Source organism: Prionailurus bengalensis, chromosome A1 (assembly GCF_016509475.1).
Source record: "Prionailurus bengalensis isolate Pbe53 chromosome A1, Fcat_Pben_1.1_paternal_pri, whole genome shotgun sequence".
NCBI lineage: Eukaryota > Metazoa > Chordata > Mammalia > Carnivora > Felidae > Prionailurus > Prionailurus bengalensis.
This window is the reverse complement of record NC_057343.1, coordinates 188,899,568-188,926,738: the sequence shown is the minus strand read 5'-3', so window position 1 is coordinate 188,926,738 and position 27,171 is coordinate 188,899,568. Positions and strand designations below refer to the sequence as shown.

The following is a 27,171-nucleotide window of genomic DNA, read 5'->3' as shown; positions in this document are numbered from 1 at the left end:
TGAATAAAAAAGCTTGGATTTAATGATGGAGGAAACAACGGGCAGAGGAGGAATGTCCGAGGCTGGGAGGTCCCACTCCCACTCAGAAGAGAGTTGAGGGGTCTTATTCTGGAAGTCCACGATCTGGTTACCTCCCTGGAGACCCAACACCTGCCTGTCTATACCTCATTGGGGTTGTCCTGGTCGGCATAGATGAGGAAGCCTGTGAAGAGGCTATCGGTCCAGTAAGGGTCGTAGAAAAGCCCATTCTGCTCTGAGTAGAAGATCTGCAGCCAGACCTCATCACCCTGCTTCAGAGCCAGGATGGTGGAACCCGAGGCCACATCATGGTTGCCCGTGTTGGCATCGAAGGTCCGGATGCGGTACTGGCCATTGTGCACCAGGCCGATGGCCAGGTGCTTGTTGGCCAGGGTGATATCGTAGGTGAAGTAGTAGATCCCCGGCACGCCACAGACGAACTTGCCACTGGATGCGTTGTAGTGGCCGCCCTCGTTCATCAGGATCTTGTCAAACTTGATGGGCAGCCTCTCCCTTGGGTAGCTCTTGGTCACTGCCACTGAGAAGGCAGACTTGGCGTGGCCACTGCCGCAGCTGCAGGGGCCTGGGAGGCCCGGCTCCCCCTTCCTGCCCTTGGGCCCCTTCTTTCCTGGTGTGCCGTGCTTCCCCGGGGCACCACTGACCCCCTTGGGGCCGCGAGGACCGGCCCGCCCAATGGCCCCGGCTTTGCCCTTTGGTCCTGGCTTTCCCCGGTTACCTGTCCGGCCAGGTGGACCTGGAAGACAGAGCAGCTGGTGTTATGGAGGGGCCTTCACAGAACTAGGCAGAGGCTGTGGACCTTGGCTTTCCATCCTTGGAGCAGGAGCCTTTGGGTAATGGAAAGAGCAAGAAGGCTTTGGAGTCACATAGAAATGGATGCAAATCCTGCTGGTATAACCTGGGGCACTTCTCCCAGTCTTATCTGGAAAATGGGAATGGTGATACTTACCCTCCAGAACCACTGTGGATCAGGGCAAAAAAGAATAACTTATAACAGTTCACCCCTTTCCTTCTCCCTGCCTTCTAGGGAAGAGTCTGGTTTGCCTGCCAGACCAGTCCTTCAATGGGCTGTGCTGGTAATGGGTTGACAAAAGAATTGGAAGAAGCCTCTTGACTTCAACACATCAATCTTAGTAAGAGCCCTGCCTAGTACACAAGGTCCCTGTCCATAGTGCAAGAGTTTAAGTGCAGCACTGTTTATAATAGCAAAACTAGGGACAACTAAATGCCTGTCCAAAGAGAAATGATTCACGGGGCACCTGGGTGGCTCAGTTGGTTGAGCATCTGACTTCGGTTCAGGTCATGATCTCACAGTTCATAAGTTTGAGCCCCACATCAGGTTCTCTGCTGTCAGCACAGAGCTTGCTTCAGATCTTCAGTCCCTGTCTCTCTGCCCTTCCCCGGCTTGTAAGTGCTCTCTCTCTTCCCCCAAAACAAATAAACATTCAAAGAGAAATGATTCCAAAATTATGGTCTACCCATAATGTGCAATTCTATACAGGAGTTTTAAAAAAGTGAGGCGATTTATGTGTACTATTTGAAAACTTCTCTAAAGTACACTGTTGAGAGGAAAAAGCAGGTGACTGAAACTTTTTTGTTGAAAGGAAACCACAACACGAACTAGTTCTACAACCATTTAAGTGCATAGGAGAGTTGCTGGCCCATAGTAAACACTCACAGAATATAGTTGGCATATCCTGAAGAACATTCCCCAAGTAATGTTTCCCTGTAGAATGACCCTTGGTTTTTTATACCCAGATTTCATAACAGGTGCATTTCTCTCAATACAGTATTTTTGGCTAATGATTATACAGGAAACATGTCTATTTATGTCCCCTAAATTCAATACATCATTTTAAGAAAAGTGGGTAAAGATTTGAGTCATATCTAAATACAATTGTATAATTGGTACAATTGGTAGACTGGCAGAATTGGGTGTAGGTGTTTGAAAAGTTTGCTGAATGTTAATCGAGGGCCTGCTTCTGAAGTTTGCTGGTGCCAGAAGTCATTCTAGTATTATTGTACGTAGGTGACTGTTTGTAACCACCAAATGAACTGGGTGATCAAAAAGCAATGCTGTAGGCATTTTTCATTCTAAAAAGGTACTTTGCTTCTTATATGCATATATGTAGGCATTTTACTGTGTCTTAAACTTTTGAGTTAACATGTAATGCATTTAAATTTTTCCTATTTTACGTAATTGGGAAATAGATTCCCAAAGAGCATTTTCTCACTGAAATTTCTCATTTAATTTTCAGGAGCAGATTGCTTATGTTAAGGGCCTGGCAATGAATGCCTGGTATTACTATGCACATATATAAATTATGTAGAAAAAGGCCAGGAAGGATATACATCTATCCAATTAATAGTAATTACCTCTGGAAAGTGAGAAGAAGATGAGAAGGGTAGGAATTAAGGAGCTCTCTTGCTTTATTTGTATTGTTTGAATATATTACAATAAGAATTTATTTGTGTATTACTTGTAATTAAAAAAATTTTACATGGGGAAAAAGTCAGATTATAAAACTGTCCCATGAAAAATAAAAATAAGCAAAACTTACTGCTTTTTTTTTTTTTCAACGTTTATTTATTTTGGGACAGAGAGAGACAGAGCATGAACGGGGGAGGGGCAGAGAGAGAGGGAGACACAGATACGGAAACAGGCTCCAGGCTCTGAGCCATCAGCCCAGAGCCTGACGCGGGGCTCGAACTCACGGACCGTGAGATCGTGACCTGGCTGAAGTCGGATGCTTAACCGACTGCGCCACCCAGGCACCCCTTAACTTATTGCTTTAATAGAGGGAGAAAGGTGAGGAGGAATAAAGACTGAGTCATTTTGAATTGGAGATTTTGGGGTGAGACAAATAGATAAGAAAGCTTATCAGGAAGTTCTACAGTGTGTTATGTGGTGTACCTCCTTCTTGATACCTTTTCAAGAAACTTCAAGAAAAGCTGGTTTTACTTTTTAAGACCTTTTTGGAGATGGATTTGTATGTGTATGTCAGGGAGAGGTGGTTGGATGATATCCTGTACTTGTCCCAGAGTGGCCCAGCTTTGCAGGTCAGGACTCTGTCTCTTAACACCACCTTCCTTGGTGTGTTGCCTTAATTCTCAGCAGAGACTCTCTGCATGGGCAGGAGAGATGGCCAAGCCTATATCCTCATGGCTCTTGATCAAGGAGAAAAAGTCAATAGCAGAGATACCCTCTCACCTCTGGGACCTGTAAGACGAATGTCAGGGAAAACTCGGTCTGGCCCTGCTTGGAGCACTAGTCCAGACTGAAGCTACCACTGGGGTATCCCATGGAATGGGATACCATGACAGGAGTGCTTGACACACTGTGATACCTCCCCAAGTCAAAGCCATTACCATTATTTATATAGTTATTCTGTGGGGAAGGAGGTGCTTTGGAGGAGTTAATTTAGTATGGTAGGAGAAGGTCTAGATTTGGAGTCAGGTACCAGCCTATTACATGATCTCAGCAATCAATTAAGGGGAGATGACCATTTATTGTACATCTACTTGAGGCTGATGCCTCACACGTCATATTTTATCATCATCAGACCCCTGTGGGGTAGGTGCTGTTATCATCTCTATTTTAGAGATGAAGCAGCTGAGGAATGAAGAAAGGTTAACTAATTCACCAAAACAGGTCCCCAAGTTTGTTTCCAGAGTTCAGGTCTCACAGCCATGACGTGCTGTTCTCAACTTAATCACCCTTGACCCTCAGTTTCCTCATCTGTAACATGGGGATAGTAAGAATACCTCCTTCATAGCATGGTATGGACAATCAGTGGAGTAGCATACTCAAAAGTGCTTTGTCAACGTTAAAATGCCATACAAATAAAAGTTATTATGATTCCCCTACTGCTTAAGACATACATTTAGGGATGTTGCTGACATTAAAAGTTCAGAGACAAAGAATGTCAAGGCTGAAAGGGCCTGTAGAGACTGTCCAGTCTGCTGGCTGCCTGGCATCTCCTCCTTCATGACTTCATGTGGTCCCAGCAAGGCTGTCAACCACAATGACCAACTCAGCACCCACTCACACACACCAGGGGTGGGCACATGACCCAGTCCTGGAAGATCGTAGTACCTCACCTCCATGGCCAAAATGATTGGTGGTCCGGGATACCTATATGATTTAGAAGGATTAGTCATGCTGAGATTTGCTCTGTGGATCAAACCATGAAGAGTTAGACTCAAGCCCATTGGTAGCCATTTCAAAACTTCCAGCCTTTGTGAAAACAAAACCCACACACACAGATAAGCAGAGCCTTGACAACAGCTTTGAGCTCCCAGACCCAGCCATTGCTGAAGCTTGGCTCCTGAACTTCCTGGTTGCATGAGCCAATAAATTCCATTCAAGGCTATGAATTGAGTTCTGTCACTTGCAGCCAAAGGTGTTCTGAATCATATATCAGGAGACTTGCTTAAAGCAACTCAGCAAGTCAATGGTGCAGCTGGCGAAGGAACACAAGATCTGATACCTACTGTTCCTTTCAGGAGAATACACTGCTCTGTTTTTTAAAAAGACATTAATTTGGTTTATAACGAAATGGGATTCATACCGGTTTTCATAACTAAACTCCCTCTGTGCCAGAGGATGTCAACCCCAGGCAGGAATAGGAGAGACAGGCACTGGGCCTCTTACCTTCCTCTCCGCTGTCCCCCCGGTCCCCATCCTGGCCATCCTGGCCATCTTTTCCAGGAAAGCCCATTCTTCCCACCATTCCTGAGGGCCCTGGGGCTCCCGGGGGGCCAGGCGGGCCTTGGGGGCCAGGCAGGCTGCAGACAAGTTGAGGGGAGCCCTTTTGGAAGTCCCTGCGGGCGAAGGCACCAAGCAGCGGGTCAGCTGCACAAGGGAGGGCACAGGCCAAGAATACCCAAGGGATCATGGTGGTCACCTGTGGAAGGCAAAAGAGCTGTGAGCTGATTGGTGGTCAGTCAGAAAGGAAACCAGAGGAGGGGAGGCGGCTGGAAGAGACTCTCTCCTCCATCATATACAAGTGGCTGGACAGTGTTCTCATGTCTTGAGGACATATTTGGATGAACCGAGTCACGGACGCAGAATACACTTTGGAGAAGTCTTTGGGGTGAGGCACTCATCATCGCACTGCTGTCCTTCAGTGTAGCTGAAACAGAGGTAGGACCTAATGGCCCAGTCAGGCCGATTGGGAGGAGCAGTGGGTGGAAAGAAACAAGCTAGGATTTCATTCAAATCCGTGGCACAAGTAGAAATATTTTGAATTGTAGGTGATGATTTGCAACTATGCTGCTTCTCCAGGGGGACTCAGGGTAGCACATGGCCGGGTAAGCACTGAGGCTCTGGTTCTGAGTCAAGGTGCCCCAGACTCGAGCAGCACGGCAGGTCATGGTAGCAGCCTCTCTTCTAAGTGCTTTCTGTGCACCAGGCATGGGCTAAGTGCTTTCTGTACTTACTTACCTCAGAGCATCCTTGCCAGAGAGACACAGGTGAGGCAGTGGATGCCCAGAAATTTTAACAACAAGCCTAACTCCTGCAATTAGCACGTGACAGGGCTGGGGTTTGAGCCAGACAGGCCAGATTCACAGTGTGTGCCCCTCTGCTGCAGGCTATAATGCATACTTTTTTTTTTTTTTTTTTTTTTTAAGAATTAAATGAAGGGACACCTGGGTGGCTCAGTCAGTTAAATGTCCAACTTTGACTCAGGTCATGATCTCGTGGTTTGTGAGTTCGAGCTCCACCTTGGGCTCTGTGCTGACAGCTCAGAGCCTGGAGCCTGCTTCGGATTCTGTGTCTCCCTCTTTCTCTACCCCTCCCCAGCCTGTGCTCTGTCTGTCTCTCTCTCAAAAATAAACATTAAAAAAAATTTAAAAAAGAATTAAGTGAAATAATACACTTACATTGTTTGTGAAGTCAAATAATAAGTCACACACAGCATAAAACCTCACACCCTACCCCACACCCTACCCCAAATCCTTTCCTTAACCTCACACCCTACCCCAAATCCTTTCAGCTATTTCTTCTTGTGTATATGGTTTTTTATTTATCAAAAAAAAGTTTTTATTTTTATTTAAAGACTATTTTATTTATTTTTTTTTTAATTTTTTTTTTTAACATTTATTTATTTTTGAGACAGAGAGAGACACAGCATGAATGGGGGAGGGGCAGAGAGAGAGGGAGACACAGAATCGGAAGCAGGCTCCAGGCTCTGAGCCATCAGCCCAGAGCCCGATGCGGGGCTCGAACTCGCGGAACGTGAGATCGTGACCTAAGCTGAAGTCAGACGCTCAACCGACTGAGCCACCCAGGCGCCCCTAAAGACTATTTTAAATTTTTAAATGTTTATTTATTTTGAGAGAGCGAGCAAGCGAGCACGAGCAGGGGAGAGGCAGAGAGAGGAGGGAGAGAGAGAGATTCCAAGCAGGCTCTGTGCTGCCAGCCCCCAATGTGGGGCTTGAAATCACGAACCTGACCCAAAATTAAGAATCGGTTGCTTAAGTGACTGAGCCATCCAAGCACCCCCCGCAAAAGTTTTTAATTAAGTAGGCAGCACGCCCAACATGGGGCTTGAACTCACAACCCTGAGATCAAGAGTTGCATGCTCTATTGACTGAGCCAGTCAGGTGCCCCTTATTTATCAATTTTAGACATTATCTTCTGAATTTCATTTATGATAGATGAAGAATATGCCCCCTTCCAACACCCTAGCCCCTATTTCTTCTCCCTCATGTAGTTAAAATATAATTTGTGATAAAATCAAAATTTACACTCTGGATTATTATGAGTATTGTTTATTGCTAAGCTAAGCACTGTACTATAATTATATGTCCTTTCTTGTACATTTTTTCCTTACTGGAGATATTAACTTAATTTTTTCTTTGGCTTAGTTCCCTAAGTCACTATTTTCCACACTATCAAATATATCAGATAATTTGTTCCATTTATTTTCCTGATGATAGAAGTCCCGGAGCCCCCCATCCTCCTGTTTGGATCCCCACACATGCTAACCAGTTGCCATCCTAGCTTCTTCTTTATGATCATTGTGGCGATCGTCTTCGCCTCTCTCCTGGGTTATATCTCCTGTTTTAGGAATCCTGTCTTTCTCTCTTTGTTTAATTAAAAACAATTTTAAAAAAATCCCTCAGTTTGGTGGCACCCATCCTGTAAGAGCTTCCTGGAAAAGTGGTATGGGAAGTCATCTTTAAAGAAATGTTGCAAGTCTCAATGTATTTTGATTTTACACTGTGTCCTCAAGGCTGGTGGCTGCAGTAGCATGATCACCAGAAGCCAGAGTGTTATATGCTCAGAAATGATGCACTCCCAGCCCCACACGTAAAGATGCAGATGCTTTGGTCCAGAGCAGGAATAAGCAACTTGACCAAGATCTCTCAATAAATTGGCTCGGTCACTTTGCAATCCACAGCCTCTCTCTCAAGAACGAAATTTCCAGGCATGATTTCTTCCCATGGGGATGAGCTCCAAAGTGTAGCTTGCTTTGTCACCTTAGGCAAGACCTCTTCCCTCTCTGGGTCCGTTTTCCCACCTGAGCAATAAGGGGTTTGAACTAGGTCAGTGGTTCCCACACTTCTGCATGGGTCAGACTCACCTGGAGGGCTTGTTTAAACCTGGCTTGCTGGGCCTCGCCCCCAGGGTTTATGATTCAGTAGGTCTGGGCTGGGGCTGGAGGATTTGCATTATAAATGAGTATCTGAGTGATGCTGCTGCTGGTAGTTCAGGGACCCACTTTGAGAATCACTAGACTAGATGGTCTCTCAGGTCTCTTCACCTCTGGTGCTGAGCCTTTCAGACTTCAACCTGCCCTCTTGCAGATATGTAACCCTTGCTGGCTCCACTGTGACTGCACTGCTTTGGGCTACCTAACCAGAGCCTTCAAACAACAGGTGCTGTGGTGCTGGCAGGCCCCCTCTCCTCCTGGGCCCTCAACCTCCCTTTCCTTCCAACCTTGCTTTGCCCTGGTCCTAGGAGCCTGTCCAGACTTCAGGCTGCCTCTGGAAACAGGCTGACTCTACCTGTCTTCCTGGCCCCTCCAGAATCCTTAACCCTGGCGACAGATGAAGGGGAGAGAAAACCAGGCCTCTTCTGCCAGGGAGAGGAGGGGAGACCACAGTGCTGTACTGCCCCAGATGCAGGGGCTGTTCTATTTCCAGCCAAGGCTCACCTTGTTTGGACCTCAGATGGTTTCTCTAGATAGGTGTCATAATGGTGCCCTGGCCAGGTAGAGGTGATTTAGTACTAGATGCTGTTTTCAATAACATTATGTCATATAATAACAAAGTTATTGTCTTTAAAATTTCTTTAATCCTGATTAAGTCAAGAAAATTATTTCAGTCTGGTAAATTATTTCAGTATCTTTAATGCCTCCCTAGCCCTTTCTAGTAACCCTTTTTAATCAAGAGCACTGTTATCTGTGGCATTGTGCACCCGTTCTTAAAGACTCTCGGGCAGCCCCCCCCCCCCTCCAAATATGCACAGAGACCTTGGAAAGCCCCAGACAGGAGCACAGCACCAAGGACCCTGGGGAAGGGCATCTGCTGGAATGGAGGGAAGGCCTGAGGCCCCACATGGAGAAGGAGAACTGGACTGGGGCACAGGTGAGCTCTGGGCAATTTGTCTCCAAGAAGGGGGAAAAGCAAGACTTAGAGAGCGAGTGTAAGAGAGTGTTACAATCGAAACTTCCACCTGGGCACCAGGACTCATGAGAGGCTGTATGCTAAATGGAGTGGTCAGGCCAAAGCAAAGAATCGACAAAGGAACAGTGTGAGCCCACTCCATGACTCCTGGCGCTCTTGGCAGATCAAGGATTTTAAAATATGACCTGTGTCCCTGGGAGGGGGAGGGACAGTGGCAGTGCCTCTGAGGCCTGTGTGAGAAAGCTGGAAGGTGAGACACTGGCTGGGCAAAAGGGGAAACAGCACATGGGAAGGGGGCCAATTGCCTTCTTGCCTCCCCAGGAGATGGAAGGCAGTAGACATTCCCCAGTGGGAGCCAGCCTGGGCCAGAGGGGTCTGGACAGAAAGTGAGGGGCCCCAGCAGTGATAACCATGCAGGGCAGACACCAGGAAGCTGGAGGCCAAGGGCGAGGCCTGGACTTGCCAACAAACAGAGAATGTGCGTGCCCGCTTCAGGGCTGTTACGGTCAGCGTCCAATATGGCAACCCCAGGGAGCCGGCAAAAGGCACCCCCGAAAGAGGCAGCTTCAATGTCTGCCAGGCCCAGAGAGGCAGAGCAGTTCAGTCCCTGTCCCTACCAAGAAGCATGAAGAGCCCTCCTGCTTCCTGACCCCTTATCTCTCCTTCCTTCAGCCTGGAAAGGGGTGAGCTGAGAAAGGGAGCGGATAGCCCTGCCAGCTTCACATCTTTGCTGAGGAAGTGTCACCTTGAATAAAGATCGAAGATTGGATTTGATGGGAGTGGATTGCCAGGGCTTCCTTGGCTTCATCACAAAGGGGCAGAGGAGACAAAAATCAAGTTATAGTTTGATGTGCCTCTGGTGTCACATGTACTCAACATGGTTGGCCTAAATGACAGTAGAGGAGGTTGGCAGACCTGGTGAACACGGTGGAGGTGTCATATGCATGATGTACTTTCAGAGAACTGTGTCCCCAATGCTCCCAGGCCCCAGCTATCTCCATCTCCTCTCCTGGTCTGCTTGATGAGAGTCTTGGAAAACTGTCATTGTTACTTGTGAGCTGTGACACATCTGGGCGCCCACAAGAGAAACTCAATTCTCAAAGCAGGTTTGTAATGGTTTGGAAAAGTTGCAACTGCAAACATTTTGGACCAGGGAGAGGGAGGAAGGAAGTGGGTGGGAGTGAGTCTCCCAGGCAGATGAGAGTCGTGCAAACAGCTAGATGAAGAAAGGCAGGAAGGAGAGACAGCTAGATGAGAGAGGAAGGAGAGAGAGGATGCATCTGTTTCAGTTTGCAGCCCCCTTCTCTCTTCTGATGATCACTCTCAGCCATACAAGCCCAGAAAGAGGGAGCAGGGTCTGCTGTCCTGCCTACCTCTGCCTCTTTGGACAACAGGGGATCTCGCTCGATGACAGCTGGCCCAGAGCAGGCCCCAGTGGCTGGGTGGAGCAGCAGGGCTCTGGAACAGGCAGGGAGGAAGGGATTTCTCAGAGTTGGAGGCTGGTGGTTCCCGCAGTCTGAGCCAGGAACTGTTTTGGAAATGAAGGCGGGGAGACTAGATTCTGGAGGGAGAGGAGAGACTCTTTGCCTCTAGCGCACCTCCAAGAAAAACAAGGCTCCAAAAAGTCCTGCTCCCAGACAGTGCCCTCACCCTCCTGAGTCTGGCCCCCATGCCTACTCTCCACACTATAGAGGTAAGCAAACCTGGGGGCTAGATGCTTGGAGGGGAGCCAGAGCCCCCCAAAGAATCCAGATAGGTTACCTCTTCCAAGCTATTTTAAATAAATTTAGAAACTTGAGGAGGGCCCCAACGGACCAACCCCTTTAGTTACAGACAGGGAAACTGAGGCAGAGGTAAACTGACTTTATTAGACACCTACAATGTTCCAGGCACTGTGTGAGGCTCTTTGCATGAATTATTTTATTTGGCATTTATAATAAATTCTATGAGGGTGATAAACTTATTGTCCCATTTTTCAGAGGAAGAAACAGAGGCTTCGAGAAGTGAAATGATTTACCCGAAGTCGCACAATTGGAGCGATGGGGACTACGTTCAAACCCATGTCTGAGGGATTCTGAAGACTACACTTCATCTATTACACCTCTCTCCCTTCCCCCTGCTATTTTTGTGTTTTATATAAGAGGAAACTGAAACTCAGAGAGGCTAATTTGCTCATATTTACACAACTAGTTCATGGCAGAAGTTATATTTGAACTTGGGTTTGGCTGACCCTAATGCCCAAATGCTTTCCATTATGTCAGCATTTCTTAGATTTTCCTCCTAAATATTCCGAATCACAGAGGAGACCTTGAAGCATTTGCCAAAGCCACACATAGCAATGGAGAGATGTCTTTCATATCAGTTTACACACACACACACACACACACACACACACACACACACCTGTAAACACACACATACACACATACACCTGTGTATATATAATACATGACTGAAAATGTAGAAGTGATGCTTTTTCTCCTCAGGATACTTGAGGAAATCGATGCTTGGGAAAAACCTCCTGTCCTTTGAGAGGCCCACACGTGGCTTAGTCAAGGTGATGGGGTGGGGGTTGGGGGTCCTTGGCCCTGACATCAACAAGTCCCTTTGGAGTGTTAATAGGGTGTTCCCATGAGCTGAACCAAAAAACCAGCACAAAGCACAGCCCCAGCCCCAGCGGCTCACTCCTTGCTTGATCCCAGCAGGAGCCTCCTCACTGGTCTCTTGCTTCCCTCCACGCCCCCCCTCCCCCAAACGTACTCACCATGTGAAGCCAGAAGGACTGTTCAAAACCATAACTCAGCCACATCGCTTCCTGGAGGGTCTTACTCCAGTTGTTGCCGGCTGCAAATAGCAAACACTGGAAACCCTGACGTGGCCCACAAGGCCCTAAATGACCTGGCCCTTGCTGTCACCGCCCCAGTCCCAGCTCCCCCTGCCTCTCCTGCTCCCCCTTGCCTAGCCACCCCACCTCCTTTAGGCCAAGCTCTGTTCTGCCAGCCTAGGAGCCGCACCCTGTTGGCTCCCTGGCTCTTTATTCCTCATGTTTCAGCTTAAATGTCACTTCCTCCAAGGCCTTCCCTGACATGCCCTCTCAGACAGCTCTCCCTCTGGACTTCAGCTCGTCTGTGTCTTTCTAGCCCTTACAACAATGCATGTGTATTCGTTGTGTTTGCTTGTTAACCTGCTTATTGGGCCTGTTTTCTCTCTTAGTAAAGTGGAAACCCCATGGGAGCAGGGACCCCTGCTATATCCCCAGGTCTTCCAACTTCCTTGCACACAGGGAGTGTTGGAGAAATCTTTTCCTGATTAATGAGTGAGATCCACACTCTAACCTCAAGAAAATCCACAGCAAGGAGAAGACAAGGCGATGGACTAAATCCAAAAGGAGTCCTTGGATTCAAAAACGTTTTCTCCCTTTCTCAGTTTTTCCAACCCAAACCAGATCTAATTCTAATCCCTTGTTCCTCCTGACCTCCTAGAGCACAGGGGGCCCCCACCCTCACTCTGGGGAGAGAGCTTGCAGAACATTTTACACACAGCAGGTGTTCCATAAGTATCTGTTCAATTGATCAGAGAGAAAAAAAGTATTGGTTCTTCCTCACCTTTTTAAAAGCTATCTTAGTTCCTAAATTCTCATTTCTGGTGGGAGCTGAGTAAGAAGGCTGCATGACAGTCTTCCTGTTGTAGAAAAAAAGATACATTAGTAGGTCAACCTCCCAGAATGAAATCATGAGGTACTAAACTTGGATGAAGTTCTTCAGTCTGGTTTTAATTTGCTCAGTCCCTGGGCTTCTCATCTCTCAGTTAAGTCGTCAAAGATTCAGATACGCATGTTCTAGGAAAACACTAGGAGCTAATGTAGGGGGATGAGCCTTCCTCCTTTTTTCTGCCCTTGGCCCCCAGGACTCAGTCCTTGGTTCACTCCCAAGGGCCCTCAGCCCAGACTGTGCCGAGAAAAGGGCCATGAGTGGGGACATCGGTGTCCTGCTGACCACACCGGAGTGGGACACTGTCCTGAGTGTTTAGCGAGGCTGCTGAATTCTGAGTCATCTTGCCTGGGAGACAGGAAGATACATATTATGCTTAAATAAATCTGGCCTGTTGGTTGTCAGGTTTTGACACACTGACAGGTAGTGGTAGTAATACACTCTGCAATTAAGAGCAATGGGAAACCAGGGGCAACTGGGTGGCTCAGTCGGTTAAGTTTCCAAGTTTGGCTCAGGTCATTATTTCATGGTTCATAGGTTCCAGCCCCGTATCAGACTCTCTGTTCTCAGCAAAGAGCGAGCTGTGGATCATCTCTCTCCTTCTTTGTCTCTGTCTGTCTGTCTGTCTCTCTCTCTGAATAGATAGACATTAAAAAACAAGCCATGGGAAACCCACCCACTTAGTTTTTCAACTTTCTAATGGAAGTAATAATATATCCAACTCCTGGAGTTTTATAGGAACAATGAGGTGCCGTACTCAAATCTTTGAGCCCAGTGTGCAGACCCTAACTGTTCAGCAGTTGGAGAGAACTTTGCCCCAACCTTAACTTCCTTCCTGTGAGCTCTGCCCCAACCCTAACCTCCTCCCTGTGAGCTCTGCCCCAACCCTAATCTCCTCCCTGTGAAGTCCACAGACAGTTGCCTGCCTCATCCTTCAAGGTTCAGTTGTACTACTGTCTCCTCAGAGAGACCTGCCTGGTCGCAGAATGAAAATATCTCACCCACCTCTGGTTTGCTTTTCCTTCAAAAGCACGTGGATCAAGTTGTGATTATATTGGCTTCTCAACCCACTAACTGTGTCTTCCCACTGGTGTGGAAGGTCCAGGAAAGCAAGGCCCTGCTTGTCTTGCTCTTTATTATGTTACCAGAGCCCAGCACTGTACCTGCCCCGCACATAGGACGTGCTCAGCCCAGAGTTGTTCCACAGCCTGAACAAAACACTCCTAATCAAGGGCAACAGGATCACAACTGTCATTTGCTTTGTGCAGATGACAAAGCCACACTTGGCCAGTGAAAGAAATAGGGAGAGATGACCGGTTTTGGATCAGAAGATGTGGGTCCCAGCCCTAGTCTTGTAACTTACTGGTTATGTGACCATAGGAAGTCATGTCCTTGTATTTGAGCTTCCATTTACTCACCTATAAAATGGAGGTAGTAACACTCACACTGTCTACCTTACAGCGCTGTTCTGAGAATCAAACAAGGTAGCGAATGTTGAAAGCAAACATGATACCAAAGTTAGAGCCCGAAGTTGTAATTGCCACCGCCTGTCTCTGAACTAAGAGCAAGCAGTTCCGACCTCCCACTAGGAGCCCCTGGAGTGTTTGGGGGAGTTCTGGGCCGGGGAGGGTATGTGAATCCCACCCAGCTAGCAATTCTCCTAGACTCTGGGGTTAAAAGGGAAGGGCTGGTGGCTGCAATGGGGTGGGGCTTGCTTGAGGCTGAAGCTCCCTGAAACTTCCCTTTGATGGGAGTGAGAATTCTATAATGAAAAACACCCCATGCCCTCCCTGAATTCCAGGAAGCAAATTGCAAACAGCCCTCTCCAGCTTCTCCGAAAAGCTGACAGACGGTCTGGAGGAGAGGGGCTGGCGTCAGCTCTGCACACAGTGCTCACGGAAAAGGCCCCTTTCCTGGATTTGGAAGCACTCCAGCAGCCAGAGCCTAACGCAGAAGGTTAAAAGGTATGGGGTCCACTTGCCAAGAAGCCCCAGAAACTATTTTATCTGCTGTTTTCTTCCTCCTCCACTCCCCGCTTCTGGCTCAGTGTAGAAAAAGAGATCCGAGGACAAAGCGCGACCTAATGAGATCCCAGGAGCCAGGATCTCGCAGGGCTTGCCCTGCCGAAGGCACACGGGAGGTCAGCCTGGCGACCACTGTGCTCACACCAGAGGTAGACCTTCTGCTATATACACCCAAACCCTTGCAAACCAACCAACATGGCATGTGATGTGACGTGGTGGGCAAGGGGCCCGTCCGTGACCCCGGGCCCCCGGCTGCTTCACATTGGGCCTCAGCTGCCTGTGTGATGAGGGCACAAAGCCATCAACTTTGGAGCTGCCCACAGTTGTTTTCTGCCATGGAGACCAAGGACTCCAGTGAGCTAGAAGAATGCAGCTGATGTGCCAGATGTGAGGGGAGGGAAGGAGGCCTGAGGGTGTTCCGAGCCCTGTATCCAACTTGTCCTGAGGGCCAGCCTTCAAGTGGCAGGCCGGAGTGCCGGGGAGCGTGTTTGAGCAGCGCTATCCAGTAGGAATATGATGTGTGGCCACCGTTCAGAATGGGTCTCATTGCCATGTTCAAAAGGTAAAAAGCAGCAGTGAAATTAATTTTAATATTTTATGTAGCCTAATAGATCTCAAATATCATCTCAACATGTAATCAGTGTAAAAATTATTAATGAGGCATTTCATATTTGTAAACTAGCACACAGTGTTGGAGTCCCGGTGTGTATTTTACACTTGCAGCACATCTGAATTCAGACTGGCCACATTTCAAGTGCTCACCTGCCACGTGGTGGCTACTGTATCAGCTCAATACACAGCGGCTTGAGTTGAGATCCCATGAACCAGCTGTGGGACCTGTTACAAATTACTTCTTCTATCTCTCTCAGCCTCCTCCTCTCCAAAATGGTACTATAATAATAGTACCTACCTTAGAAGGTTGTTATGAGGTTAGAATGTTCCTAGAACAACGCTTGGCATGTGATAAGGGATACAAGAGCATTAGCTATTATTGTTATTTCCTCTCCTTCTGAAGATCAAACAAGATAATGGATATTGAAAATAAAGCATGACTCAAAAATTAAGACCTTGTTTAAAATTGTAATTGTCACCAACTGCAACTGAACTCATGAAGAAAAACAGTCCTGACCTCTGAGTCCTGTGGCATTTCAGGCAGAGCCCCTGCCTTCTTCTATTTCTCCATTTTCATTTAAGATGGTTTGTGTTGTGTTTCTGTCAGTTGCCACCAAAAGAGAGGAGGCTTGACCTTTGCTCCCGCCCTGGCATTGCGTCCTGAGGGAGGGATGGGGCTGTCTGCCTTGGCCCCATGTCACTGAGTTACCTGGTGTGTTCATGCTCCGTAATACAAAGAGGTGAATCGATGGGATAGTGCTCAGCTCATCAAGTGACAGGAGGCCAAATGGGGTGTCCGGTGCTTGGTACCATGGCTTGGCACATGGATGCTCAGTAAATGGTGTCACTTACTCTTATCGCCTATGAGGCCAGACACTGAGGTTCCGGAGATGAAAAGATGTGACTGTCACTCTCATAGGGCACATGGTCTGGTTATACTGAGGATCCAGCCTGGCACACCTGTGTGATCATTTGGAAAGCAAGCCTTGAACCTCCATTGTCTTTAAAACAAGCTATCTCTCCAAAGGGCATCCAGAACCATGCAGAAGGCAAGGGAAGGAAATTTGGGGGCTAGATGATCCCTTGGAATAGTATAGAAGGCACCACACTTGAAGACCCAGGAGCTGAGGGAAAGGAACAAATTCTGAACTCTGAAGGGCTAGGGAGGAAAGGCCAAGTTGTCCTTGACTTCTCTGGGCTTTCTGTCTCCATGGAGTTAGTCCCAGTCAGGCCCTGACAGGTATTCACAGTAACTCTAAAGACCTGACACGGGGCTGGCCTTCAAGAAGCACAGAGCTGGTCTGGTGCTTAGAAGTCATGTTATAGATGTTTGACCTTTGTTTTTTAACCCCTCTGGGCCTCAGTTTCCTTATGTGTAAAATGGAAAAAAAACATACTGCATGGTCTTGTTTAAACCATTTGAATTTGAAAAAGCATGATAGAAAAATATTTATTGTTTCATTTTATGTGTAAAATCTGAAATAATTCAAAATCCCCAAATTAAAAGTTTGTCAAGAACCCTGGAAGGCAGTGTGAATTGTAAATTGTAAATTGTAAACCGTGCTTCTGCCAGAGCCACATGACAGCATTATTCTAATAGGTAAACAGAAATATCTGCATTTTGAGTTACATAAGTTTGAATTGTTTGAGGTCTTTAGGCATGTCTCCCTGAGTTATTAGATCTCTCATACCTCTCTGGTAGAATAATTGTGAACATCAAATGAGATAATGCAGTAACCAGGCGACAGTAAGCACTCCTTAATGGTAGTATTATTCTGATACAATGATAATAAGTGAAAACAATGTGAGATACGATATAACGATATTATGGGAGGCTAACTGAGCAGACCTGGGTCTTCTGCTTTCTCCTCTGTAAAGTGTGAGCATGGGGAGTTGAACGATTGGGAACTTTGGGTTAAACAGCTGGAAGGCAGTCATAACAGCTGATATGATTTTACAACAAAGCACAAATGCAAAGGTCCAGGATTTCTGTATGTGTGACCTACTTTAAAGTTTATTTATTTATTTTAAGAGGGAGAGAGAGCAAGAGTGAGAGCGAGAGAGCACAGGCACACAAATGAAGGAGGGGCAGAGAGAGACACACACAGAATCCGAAGGAGGCTCCAGGGTCTGAGCTGTCAGCATAGAGCTCGACACAGGGCTCAAACCCACGAACCATGAGATCATGACCTGAGCTGAAGTCGGACACTTAACCCACTGAGCCACCCAGCTGCCCCTATGCGTAACCTACTTTAAACAGGATTATAACTTTGAATTTACTCATTCAGCAAACAGCTCTTTATTAACACTGCAGTGTGCACTGACCTCTGGTTGGAAGGCGTTAAAAAGCTAGGGAGGAATGTGGCACCTGGGTGGCTCAGTCTGTTGAGTGGCTCAGGTTATGGTTTCGGCTCAGGTCATGATCCCAGGGCCTGCTTGGGTTTCTCTCTCTTTCTCTCTCTGCCCCTCCCCACCCCCTTTCAAAATGGATACATAAAACTTAAAAAAGTAAAAATAAAAAAGCTAGGGAGGATGGCCCTGCCACTGAGGGAATGATAATCTAGACCTGAGGCTTATCGGTGGCCTTAGGTAAACCACTGACTGATGCTTTTTTGGTTTTGTTTTTCATTTGAAATTGTTGTCAGTGTAAACTGTGGGAGGTCTTATCTTAAAATCAAGATTTCTGGGCAAGGGCATCAGAGTCTGGCTGGAGCCTGGTGCCTGCAAGGGAATGCTCTCTTGCCGGCACGAGCTACCCTGCCTTCTGCCTGAGCACCAGATCTACACCTGTGGCAAGAAATACGGGCAGCTGGCCTGCACCTCCCCGAACTGCATATCATGCCCAGCACCAAGAACCCACCCCAGCTGTTCTGCAAACTCACCCTGCAGCACATCAACAAGTCCCTGGAGCACCCGTTCAGGCCTACCCAGTGCCAGCGGTACCAGAGAGCTGTGCGAAGAGTGCCAGGAGCAGCGCATGGAATGTGTGCCCGTCTGCCTGCCTCTTGCACAAAAGGAAAAGGAGGGAGACCAGATGCATAGCTCCGGGCCACCCCGTCCGAGAGAAGCCTTCTGGGAACCCATGTCCAGCGATCATGGAGCAGCTGTGAGCGACAGTGAGGACAGCACGACACACCTGCACCTGCCTGAGTTGTTCACCAGAAAGGACCTGGGAGGGACTGAGCATGGGGACAGCACCGACGACTTTTTGCCAGAGGAGGAGGGTGAGAAGCCAAGGAATCCAGGGGAGAAGAGCCCTGGGGCCAGAGAAGAGATGGAAGTAGACAGGGACAGGGTTCTCAAGCACTGGGAGAAGAGCTCAATGGAAGCTCAATGGGCTCACGGAAGTTCAAAAGTCATCACCATAAACTTGGGGCACCTGGGGTGGCTCGGTTGGTTGAGCCTCCCCAACATTGGCTCAGGTCACGATCTCACAGTTCATGAGTTTGAGCCCCACATCAGGCTCTGTGCTGTCAGCGTGGAGCCTGCTTCGGATCTTCTGTCCCCCTCTCTCTCTGCCCCCCCCCCCAATTGTTCTCTCTCCCTCTCTGTCTCTCTGTCTCTCTCAAAAATAAACATTAAAAAAATATTTAAAAAGCCATCACCATAAACCTAAGAGCTTCAGCACTTTTAAACAGGTTAATGAAAGGTTGTTGGAGAAAGCAAAAAATAAAAAATAAATCAAGATTTCCAGGTGTTCTTGAGAATCTGGATTATTTCCTTGAAAAACATTTGGCAGGGCACCAATTGACTGCCCTTTGAGATGAAGTGTTACGGGCTGAAATGTGTTCCCCCAAATTCATATGTTGAAGTCCTAGCCCCCAGAACCTCAGAATGGGGCTATATATTTGGGGATTGGGCCTTTAAAGAGATAAAGGAAAATAAAGTCCTACGGATGGGCCCTAATCCACTATGACTGGCATCCTTATAAGGAGATTAGGACACAGCACACAGAGGTATGACCATGTGAGGGACAGAGAGAAGGTGGCCATCTGCGAGTCAAGGGGAGAGGCCTCAGAAGGAACCAGACTGGCGCTCATCTTAATCGTGGACTTCTAGCCTCTGGAACTCTGAGAATAACTTTCTGTTAAGTCACCTGTCTGTGGTATTGTGATGGCCGCCCTAGCAGACCACTACATAGGACCTACATTCTGTGCCCACAGTCCTTGCCACTCCCAAACGATATGCATTCTGCTTACTTTGGTGTCACGTGCGGCCCCTGCTGGCATCTGAGCTGGCAACCTGTGGCCTAGAGGAAAAGGGTGTTCTCCAAGTATGTTATGTGTTCTGATTTCAAAGCTTTGATGTTCCTTTTTTCCTTTTACTCTCTTTACACTTCAGTAAGGCTAATACTATCATCTTCACTTGGCAGAAGAGAAAACAGGGCTCAGAAAAGTGAAGTCATTTTTTCCCAGTTAAAGCTGGGAGGGGACCCAAGCCTGCTGACTCAGGGACCAGGGCTCATGTCCCTCTACCATGCGCTGGGCACAGGACCCATGAGCATAAAGCCTTAACTAACAGGGCAGCTATGTGTGTGTATGTGTGTGTGTGTGTGCGCAGGTGCACGTGTGTGTTAACAGACGTAAGCCATTCACAGCAATGCACAAATCCAAGGAGGATTATTTCCTTGGAAAAAGACTTGGCATAGAATTCCTTTCAAAAGTAAACCTAGAATAGAATTTGAGCCAAACTCTGCTTTATGCAGGAGTTCATCTCACAGAGGCAAACCCACCTGGCAAGCCTCTGATGGGGGGAAGGGTGAGGGAAGCTGTGAGCGCGTACATGGACTATCAGCCTATGCTGAACATTCGGGAGCAGACAGCACTAGAGCCTGGTACTGTAGGAAGGAAGGTTCAGTCCCCTGTGTCCAATCAACGGATGAGGAGGAGCAAGATAGGGAAGAAGAGGGATTTGCCAGAAAGCAGTCACTTCCTGGGGGAACCTGCTGACTCTTTGATGGAGGCAGAATAGCTTCAGAGATGACCCCAGACTTGTGGAAGAGACCTCAATTTACTCGTACAATGACACACTGTGATGCCTTTATGAGAACAAAGTAAGTCCAGACGTGCAAATGGAAAGACGGCCAACATACACAAAGTGAAAAAGGCAAGTTGCAGCATGGACTGTAAAGGATGATTCATTCTCCTTGAGCTGAAAAAAAAAAAAAGTCCCCCCCCCCCCCAGAATTTGTGAAAGGACACAGCTTCTTGATAAACAGGTTACCTCTCAGAATTAGGAGCAGGTGTGTGGGCTTTTACTTTTCACTCCCCCCCCCCTTTGTTGTACTGTCTGAATTGTGATGAGCGTTGTTAGTTTTATGTCATTTAAAACAAAATGTAACCCTAACATTTAAGGATCAGAAGGTAGGCAAGTTTGGTGTCCCTGATAGGAGATGGGGAGAAGTCAGACATTTGGGAAGAAGCAAACTCAGTGGCACACTTGATGCGTCAGAATGAAGGGTAGTAGTGATGTTCTGAGAGGTGTGGGGGGTCTGAGGAGTTAGCAGTTGAAAGTGGACTTAATGGATACAATTACCAGATAACAGAGTAAATCAGGAAAGAACTGTGCAGACGGGGGAGGGGGCAGAAGGGGGTGGGGAGAGGACAGGACAGGCTTTGAACAATGCTAACTGAGCATCAGCCATGGGCTGACATATGCAGGATTTGTTGCTATTGCTGCTGGTTGGGTGGGGGTAGGAACAGGTCTGGGTAGGACCAACAAGGTCTCTGGGAGATGGTGGGTCTAAGATGGGGAAATTTTGAAGGGTTCAGGTAGGAGAGTCTTGTGGTCAAAGAGTAGAGGACGCTGAAATTGTGCAAAGGCTTTGTGGTGCTGGGGGAGAGAAGCGGACTGAGAGACCACTGGGGCCATTGCAGTCCTTCAGCTGAGAGATACAGTCCTGGAACAGGACCGCGTCAGTGGGTTGGAGAAATAAGAACACAGTAAGACAAGGCTTGGAGACAAGTAGTTTGAGGGACGAGGGAGGGTGAAGAGAGTTGTAAAGAATTGGGTGCAAACCTCAGTTTGCCATTTAGTACCTTTTGAACTCAGTTTGCCCATCTACATACATATTTAATTAATATAAATGAGATCACGCACTCCATAAATAACAACTATGATGGTTAGCTTGGGGCATTGGACTGAGACTTACCAGGGTTCAATCCCCTTTACCACCAGTTACTAGCTGTGCAGTCTTGAGTAAGTCATTAACGTCCCTGAGCCTGGTTGCTCTTTTGCAGCTGGGGATAACCTGTCGTCATGGAAATGAAACAGCACACCAGAGGGCTGGCAGAGCCTGGCACAAAATAGGCGCTCAATCAATGGTAGAGGTGTTACTATCAACAGGTAAGCCATTGAGCACAGAGCCTGGCATACAGTAAGCGCTCAGCACATGTTAATTCATGTTATAATTCATAAGGCAGAGGTCAGGAGCTGGGAATCCCGGGACTGCCCGGCCTGCAAAGAGGGGACGTTTGCAGCTCTCCACCTCCCTCCCGCGGACACACCCATGTCCCCTCTCCAGCACCGGATCCTTCCCCTCCCACCAGCGCTTGCCGACCCCGCGGGAGGGCGTCGGAGTTGCGGGCGAGGGTAGCTCGGGTAGCTCGGCGATACTCACCCTAGCAGTCTCGGCCACGTCCAGGGGCTTCCGGAGCCACGAAGCTATCGGCGCTGCTCCGCGTCCCCGCCTCCTGCCGCAGCTGCTCGGCCAGCGCCCGCCCCAGGCATACTTTTCCCATCCCGTCATGGGCGGGAGTATTTGGTTCCCGGTCACGTGGGCCAGCCCGCAGCTCGGAGTTCTCCTTCTGGCAGCCGCATCGGTTTGGAAAAAATTTCAGCGCTGGTGACAACTTGAGTGTGTCAATGCATGTCTGTGTGTAGAGCTTGTCAGTGTATTTGAAGGTTTACGTGCACGAGAGTGATTGCTACTCAGGCGGTTGCAAGGGTGTGGGTACTTGTGCCTGTGTCTCAAGAGACATATGTATTGCTTTCACGTGAGCATTCATCTGGCTGTGGATCAGAGGATGCTTGTGGGCGTGACAGCTTATAGCAGCGTAAATTCCTCGGTGTACCGAGGAGAGTGTACCGAGTTGAGAGTGATTATGAATCGTGTGTGCATGTTTAGTTGTATGTGTGTGCATTCATAAGCGCATGTGTCCAAACGTGCATCAAGGCTCCTGTATGTGCGTTTATAAGCACATGTCCAAGATTGCAGCTCCGTGTATAACTGAAGTGTACTTCATTTGCTGGGTGTACACATCAGTGGCTGGATATCTGTGTGTTGGGTATATGTTTAAATGTGTGTATGAGTGTGCACAATCACATATCAGTGTGTATGTGCATGATTTTCTGTGTGGCACCTGTTTGTGCAGTGGCTCACTTTGTATATGTACACATGCCTTGGTGTAGATTTGTCCAGATGTGAGTGTGCATGTACATAATAGTGCCCCTGTGTTCCAGCCCTCGTCTCCCTCCTCTTAGAAGCAAAGGCTCACTGGCTCCACAAACTCTCTGGCCTGGAGTCAAATTGCTGAGTGTCTCAGAATAGACAGAGTGATCTGTTTAGGTTGCAAGCAGATACCGGAGGAAAGAAAAATCATAGAGGTCTGGCTTTAACTTTTTCCTGTTCTTTCCACTGTTCTTTTCTACAAGCTACCACTATTTCACTCAGCTGCCAGAGCATCTGGTTAGCAGATGATACATGACCCACATTCAGAATTTTAATGCAGGTATGCATTTGACCTCTGCGGATTCCACCACCTAAGTCAAGTCAGTACTTGATCGATGGTATTTTATTTTCTGAAAAGTAGAGAGTAATGATTATATTATTGTATTCTCTTTCCCCCCGAAGTTGGGACACTCACCCATAAAGGTGTTTGATAAGCCACTGAACTATGTAGAGAATTATTACTAACATTACATAAATCTTGTCTGAGGATGAAAGTTAGTGGGCTCAACAGATATTCATTCAACAAACAGTTGATAATATCGGTTATGTGTTATGAGTTAGGTGCTGGAGATGTGGAGATAAACCAAATAGGTTTGGTGCCTGTCCTCATGGAGCTTAGAGTCTAGTAGGGGTGACACAAGTGGCTACAAGTGAAATGAGTGTTACAGAAAAGGAAAACACTGAATATAAACCTGGGTGTTCAGAGGAAGGCCTGGGTTGAGCCCTGAGGGAGAACTGAGACTTGTCTGGGAGTAGGGGAAGTATGACGTCTAAACAAAGGAAAGATGACCTATGAAATAGGGTTTAGTGTGTTGATCCATAGATGGCTGGAGAGGGGACCTCTGTCCACCACTCCCTCTGGGTACCTTGGTTTGTTTCTACATATTTCAGGAATCAGAAAAGGTAAAGAAACCCTCCTTTGAATGATGCATGGATGCCATTCTCAACCTAAAAGACTCTAGGGTAGAGTAGGAATCTCCATGTGTTACCCATGGGGCTCCACTGCCACAGAGGTTGAAATTCCTGACACGCTCTTGTCGGTAAGGAAATGGTTAGAGAGAAGCACAGGAAGAGGCAGTGGTGCCACACTCAGTACCAGGGAAGCACTTAATGGATGTTTCCTGGCTGAGTGAATGGGAGTGGATGTTCTTCCAACTTATGGAGGAGACCTGAAACCTAGGAGCCTAGTGGTGATGACCTCATGTGGCAGGAAATCCAAAAAGTTCATGAAATGGTTGTTCCAGGAGCTGCAGGAGCTGCCTGAAGCTGAAATGGCGCTCAGAACTTCCTCCTCTAGTCTGTTCTGTCTTTAATTCAGTCGGCAAACATTTGTTACCTATTATGAGTGTGGGGACAAAGAAGTGAACTTCTGGTCTATAGGGAAAATGAATTAACACAAATTGGTCTAAGAGGCATAATGCAACAAGTGCTGCAGGAAACATACAGTGTACAAAATGAGGATTTTCCTGTTTGTTTGGTTCAGTTCAATTCATTCCATAACACTATTCATGTTTGGAGAACATGCTCAGCATATTGAGAAGATGGGTGACATTGTGACATTTATGGCTATAGAGTGCTTACAAACCAGCAGGGGCAGCCATGTGCCAGGTGGGAGATTGGCTTGTTCCACATCTGTCCAAACCTTTCTTGGTGTGTCTTCCTATACTACAGAGGCTGGAAAGCTAAAAACTCACTTCCCAATGTTTCTACTGCTGGGGTTCCCATTGTAATTTATGTTTAGCCAGTCCTGTGCACTTGTGTAAACCTGAATTCAAAATTGAGTTAAGAAAAGCAATTGAGTCTGGGGAAAGGAGGCATCAGTCTGAGAGGGATCGATTGTGCTGGTGGTGAGCTAGCATATGTATTATGGCCCTGGAGTGTGGGCAGTAACTCCTGGTCCCAGATTACACCCCCAAACTGTGTATTCCTGTAGCTAGAGACTGGGCCGGCGACTCCCTGAATGCCAGCTTCCAGATTGTGGTAGGAATAGTAGCTTCCTTGGGGGGTCAGTACTGTGTAGTGTTCTGGGAATCATTCTTGGAGCACCAGGCCAGAACTTGCTCTGCAAGGATTCTGAATTTACTTGATTCTCTTTATTAATGTGTGTTTTCTTAAAATAGCTACAGTTGTGTGCCTTCACAAGAGCCCTGATACGTCATGCTGTGAACCACAGGTGCTGAGAGTGTCAGAGAAGGCACATGAGTGCCCCCTCTCCCCCTTCTCTCTCTGACCCTCCTCCACTTTTTCTCACCTCTCAAAATAAATAAATAAACATTAAAAAAAAGAGTTATGAAGGAAAAGAAGAGGGAACCATGAACCATGGGAGAGAACAGTGGTGTAGAGTCCCGTGAGAGAATTTACTTCACTGGGGGGTCTGGGAAGATCTCATGAATAGGTGACATCTAAGCTGAGTTATGAAGGATGAAAACGAGCCAGCCATGCAAAGGTGGCAAAGGAGGAGTGAGAGAGGCACAGGGCAGAAGGACCTGTATGTAAGAGCTACACTAGCTGTTCCCAACACCTTTATAATACTTCCCTGTGCAATCGTCATAGGATAAATCCTCAACCCGTCAGCCTTTCTGTAGCCTCACTAACTGGAAGCCTCTGTGGTTTGACATCTTCCTAGACACTTCTATTTTTCCTGTGTCAGGATCTCTCAATCTCTGCACTACTTACATCTGAGGCTCAGTAAGTCTTCACTGGGGGGGACTATCCTGTGCATTGTAGGATGTTTAGCAGGATCTTTGTCTTCTACTCTACAGATGATAGCAGCAATCCTTCCACCTCCAGTTGTGACAGCCAAAAATATCTCCAGACATTGCCAAATATCCCAAGGTGGGTAAAATCGCCCTCCATTGAGAACTACTGCCCTATGGGTAGCTCTGCTTTGGTCAGAGTCATCTTTTTGCAGACTCCCAACTACTCCTTCAAGTTTTATGTGTCTGTACCTCCATTTATGCAATTCCCTCTAACTAGCACCCCTCTTCTGTCTCTCCACAACCTTACCCATATGTCTACTAGAGATTCATGGCTTTTACCTGCCCATTATTCCTCTGTCCATTGGGGAATTCTATTTGGGTGATTCTCATGTGTATTGGGCAGTAGAGAAAAAGTGGTCCATCTTAGTACTCTCCCTGCCCTCTAGCTGCAGGGGCAGGGGCATGTGGACCAGGTACCCCTTCCTTTTGTGCCCAGTTAAAAGTCCAAATGGTGGGCATGAGACTTAAGCAGAGATAATCAGTCTTTCCATGTGATTTCTATAAAGGAGTACTGCTTTTCTTTTTAATTGTTAGTTGTAAGGATACAGCCCTGGGCTGCACTAGCCATTTTTTCTGCCATTTGGAGGGAGCCTGCTTGAAGGAGGAGTCAATGACATCAATATACAAATAGAAGCAGATGTAAGAACTGAAAGATGGGAGGAGTGCTCTGACTACATTATTGAAAACCTTTGTGCAGATATTGTGCTACAACATTCACATTCTCACATTCTCTTTCTTTAAGCTGGTGTGAATTGTTCCTGTCACTTACCATGGGAAGACTCCTACAGCACTATCCTTCAGTGCCTACTTCAAATCTCTTCTCTTTCTTAATTTTTTTAAATGTTATTTTTGAGAGAGACAGAACACAAGTGGGGGAGGTGCAGAGAGAGAGGGAGACACAGAAGCTGAAGCAGGCTCCAGGATCTGAGCTGTCAGCACAGAGCCCAACACGGGGCTCAAACTCACAAACCCCAAGATCATGACCTGAGCCGAAGTTGGACACCCAACCAACTGAGCCACCCAGGCATCCCCAAATCTCTTCTCTTTCATGAAGGGCCTCTCAACACAGAACAGTCTGAAGAAAATGCTTTCTTTGAATTCCTAACTAGTGGTTAGCTGGAGACAGCAGCCAATTCTGTGCTTCCCTTTCCAATTCTGAGTTAAGTGACGTATCTTAAGTTTGTAATTGTCATAATGGGAATAATTACAAGACAGAAATCAGCAAAGGCTAGAAATCAAGACTCTCTTCCTTCAACCCAGCCTGCAGCCTGATTACCAGCACACCACTGTCTAAATGTCTTCTCAACTGTACCACCCATTTGGACATTAATCACGTACAGATTTATGAAATCTCTTGCCTTTTCAATATGGCGAACTTGGGAGAACAAGTGCCCCTGAGCTACACTGCATCTGAATCTTCAAAGGAGGGAAGGTCCTGAGGAATAATTTGGTCTTTGGTTTTCATTTCATTTCATGTCTTCATGCAGACAAAGAGGGCAGAGTCCTTCAGTGACTTGTGGTAGTGAGTTGTGGAATCAAGACAAAGAAAGTCCACAATCTTTTGACTTCCATCCATGATTAAAATGTAGGCATTCCTGGCCTTTCTTTTTACCTTTTCTTCCACCCTTTCCTTTCTCCAATTTTGGTACAAAAGAGGGTTAAAAATGATTAATGAATCATTCCAAATAGCTAATGGCCAAGACCCAGATTGTCAATGTTTACTTTCAACAAGGGGCTTTGGGGCTGTGGAGTTCTCCAGGATGAGATAATTCCAGATGGGGTCTTGCTAATGTGGCAGCACTGGAGAGACAGCTGCTGAAAGAGAGAACTTGCTGCCATTCCACAGAAAGATCGTGACGTTGGAGTGAGTGTTGGCTGCCCTGGGTACTATGTCACTTAGAATCAGACAAGATGATAGCTAAACTGCAAGGAAAGTTCGTAGA

The 27,171-nt window shown here is 47.2% G+C and overlaps 1 protein-coding gene and 1 pseudogene across 6 annotated transcripts; one reads left to right on the top strand and one right to left on the bottom strand.

Moving 5' to 3' along the window:
* On the bottom strand, window positions 1-21,764 carry C1QTNF2 (C1q and TNF related 2). 6 transcript variants are annotated; one of them, XM_043596807.1, is made up of 6 exons: window positions 21,639-21,748; window positions 21,171-21,314; window positions 12,279-12,354; window positions 11,438-11,517; window positions 4,691-4,943; window positions 1-772 (listed from the first exon to the last, which is right to left on the bottom strand). In XM_043596807.1, exons 4-6 carry the CDS (start codon window positions 11,480-11,482, stop codon window positions 159-161), a joined length of 912 nt encoding a protein of 303 aa, XP_043452742.1. In that variant the 5' UTR covers window positions 11,483-11,517; window positions 12,279-12,354; window positions 21,171-21,314; window positions 21,639-21,748; the 3' UTR covers window positions 1-158. The 6 variants fall into 6 exon arrangements, with proteins under 6 accessions (XP_043452742.1, XP_043452752.1, XP_043452761.1 ...); XM_043596817.1 differs by having other exon boundaries at window positions 21,171-21,269; window positions 21,639-21,744; XM_043596826.1 differs by lacking the exon at window positions 21,171-21,314 and having other exon boundaries at window positions 21,639-21,740.
* LOC122479955 lies at window positions 17,159-21,287 on the top strand (annotated as a pseudogene).
* Window positions 21,765-27,171: the final 5,407 nt, after the last annotated feature.

Coding starts and splice junctions, on each gene's coding strand:
- C1QTNF2 (XM_043596807.1), bottom strand. CDS start 11,482: ATGTGGCTGAGTTATGGTTTTGAACAGTCCTTCTGGCTTCACATG. Junction 4,944..11,437: donor AGTCCTTCTGGCTTCACATG/GTGAGTACGTTT, acceptor TGCCTTCCACAG/GTGACCACCATGATCCCTTG. Junction 773..4,690: donor GGGGGACAGCGGAGAGGAAG/GTAAGAGGCCCA, acceptor TCTGTCTTCCAG/GTCCACCTGGCCGGACAGGT.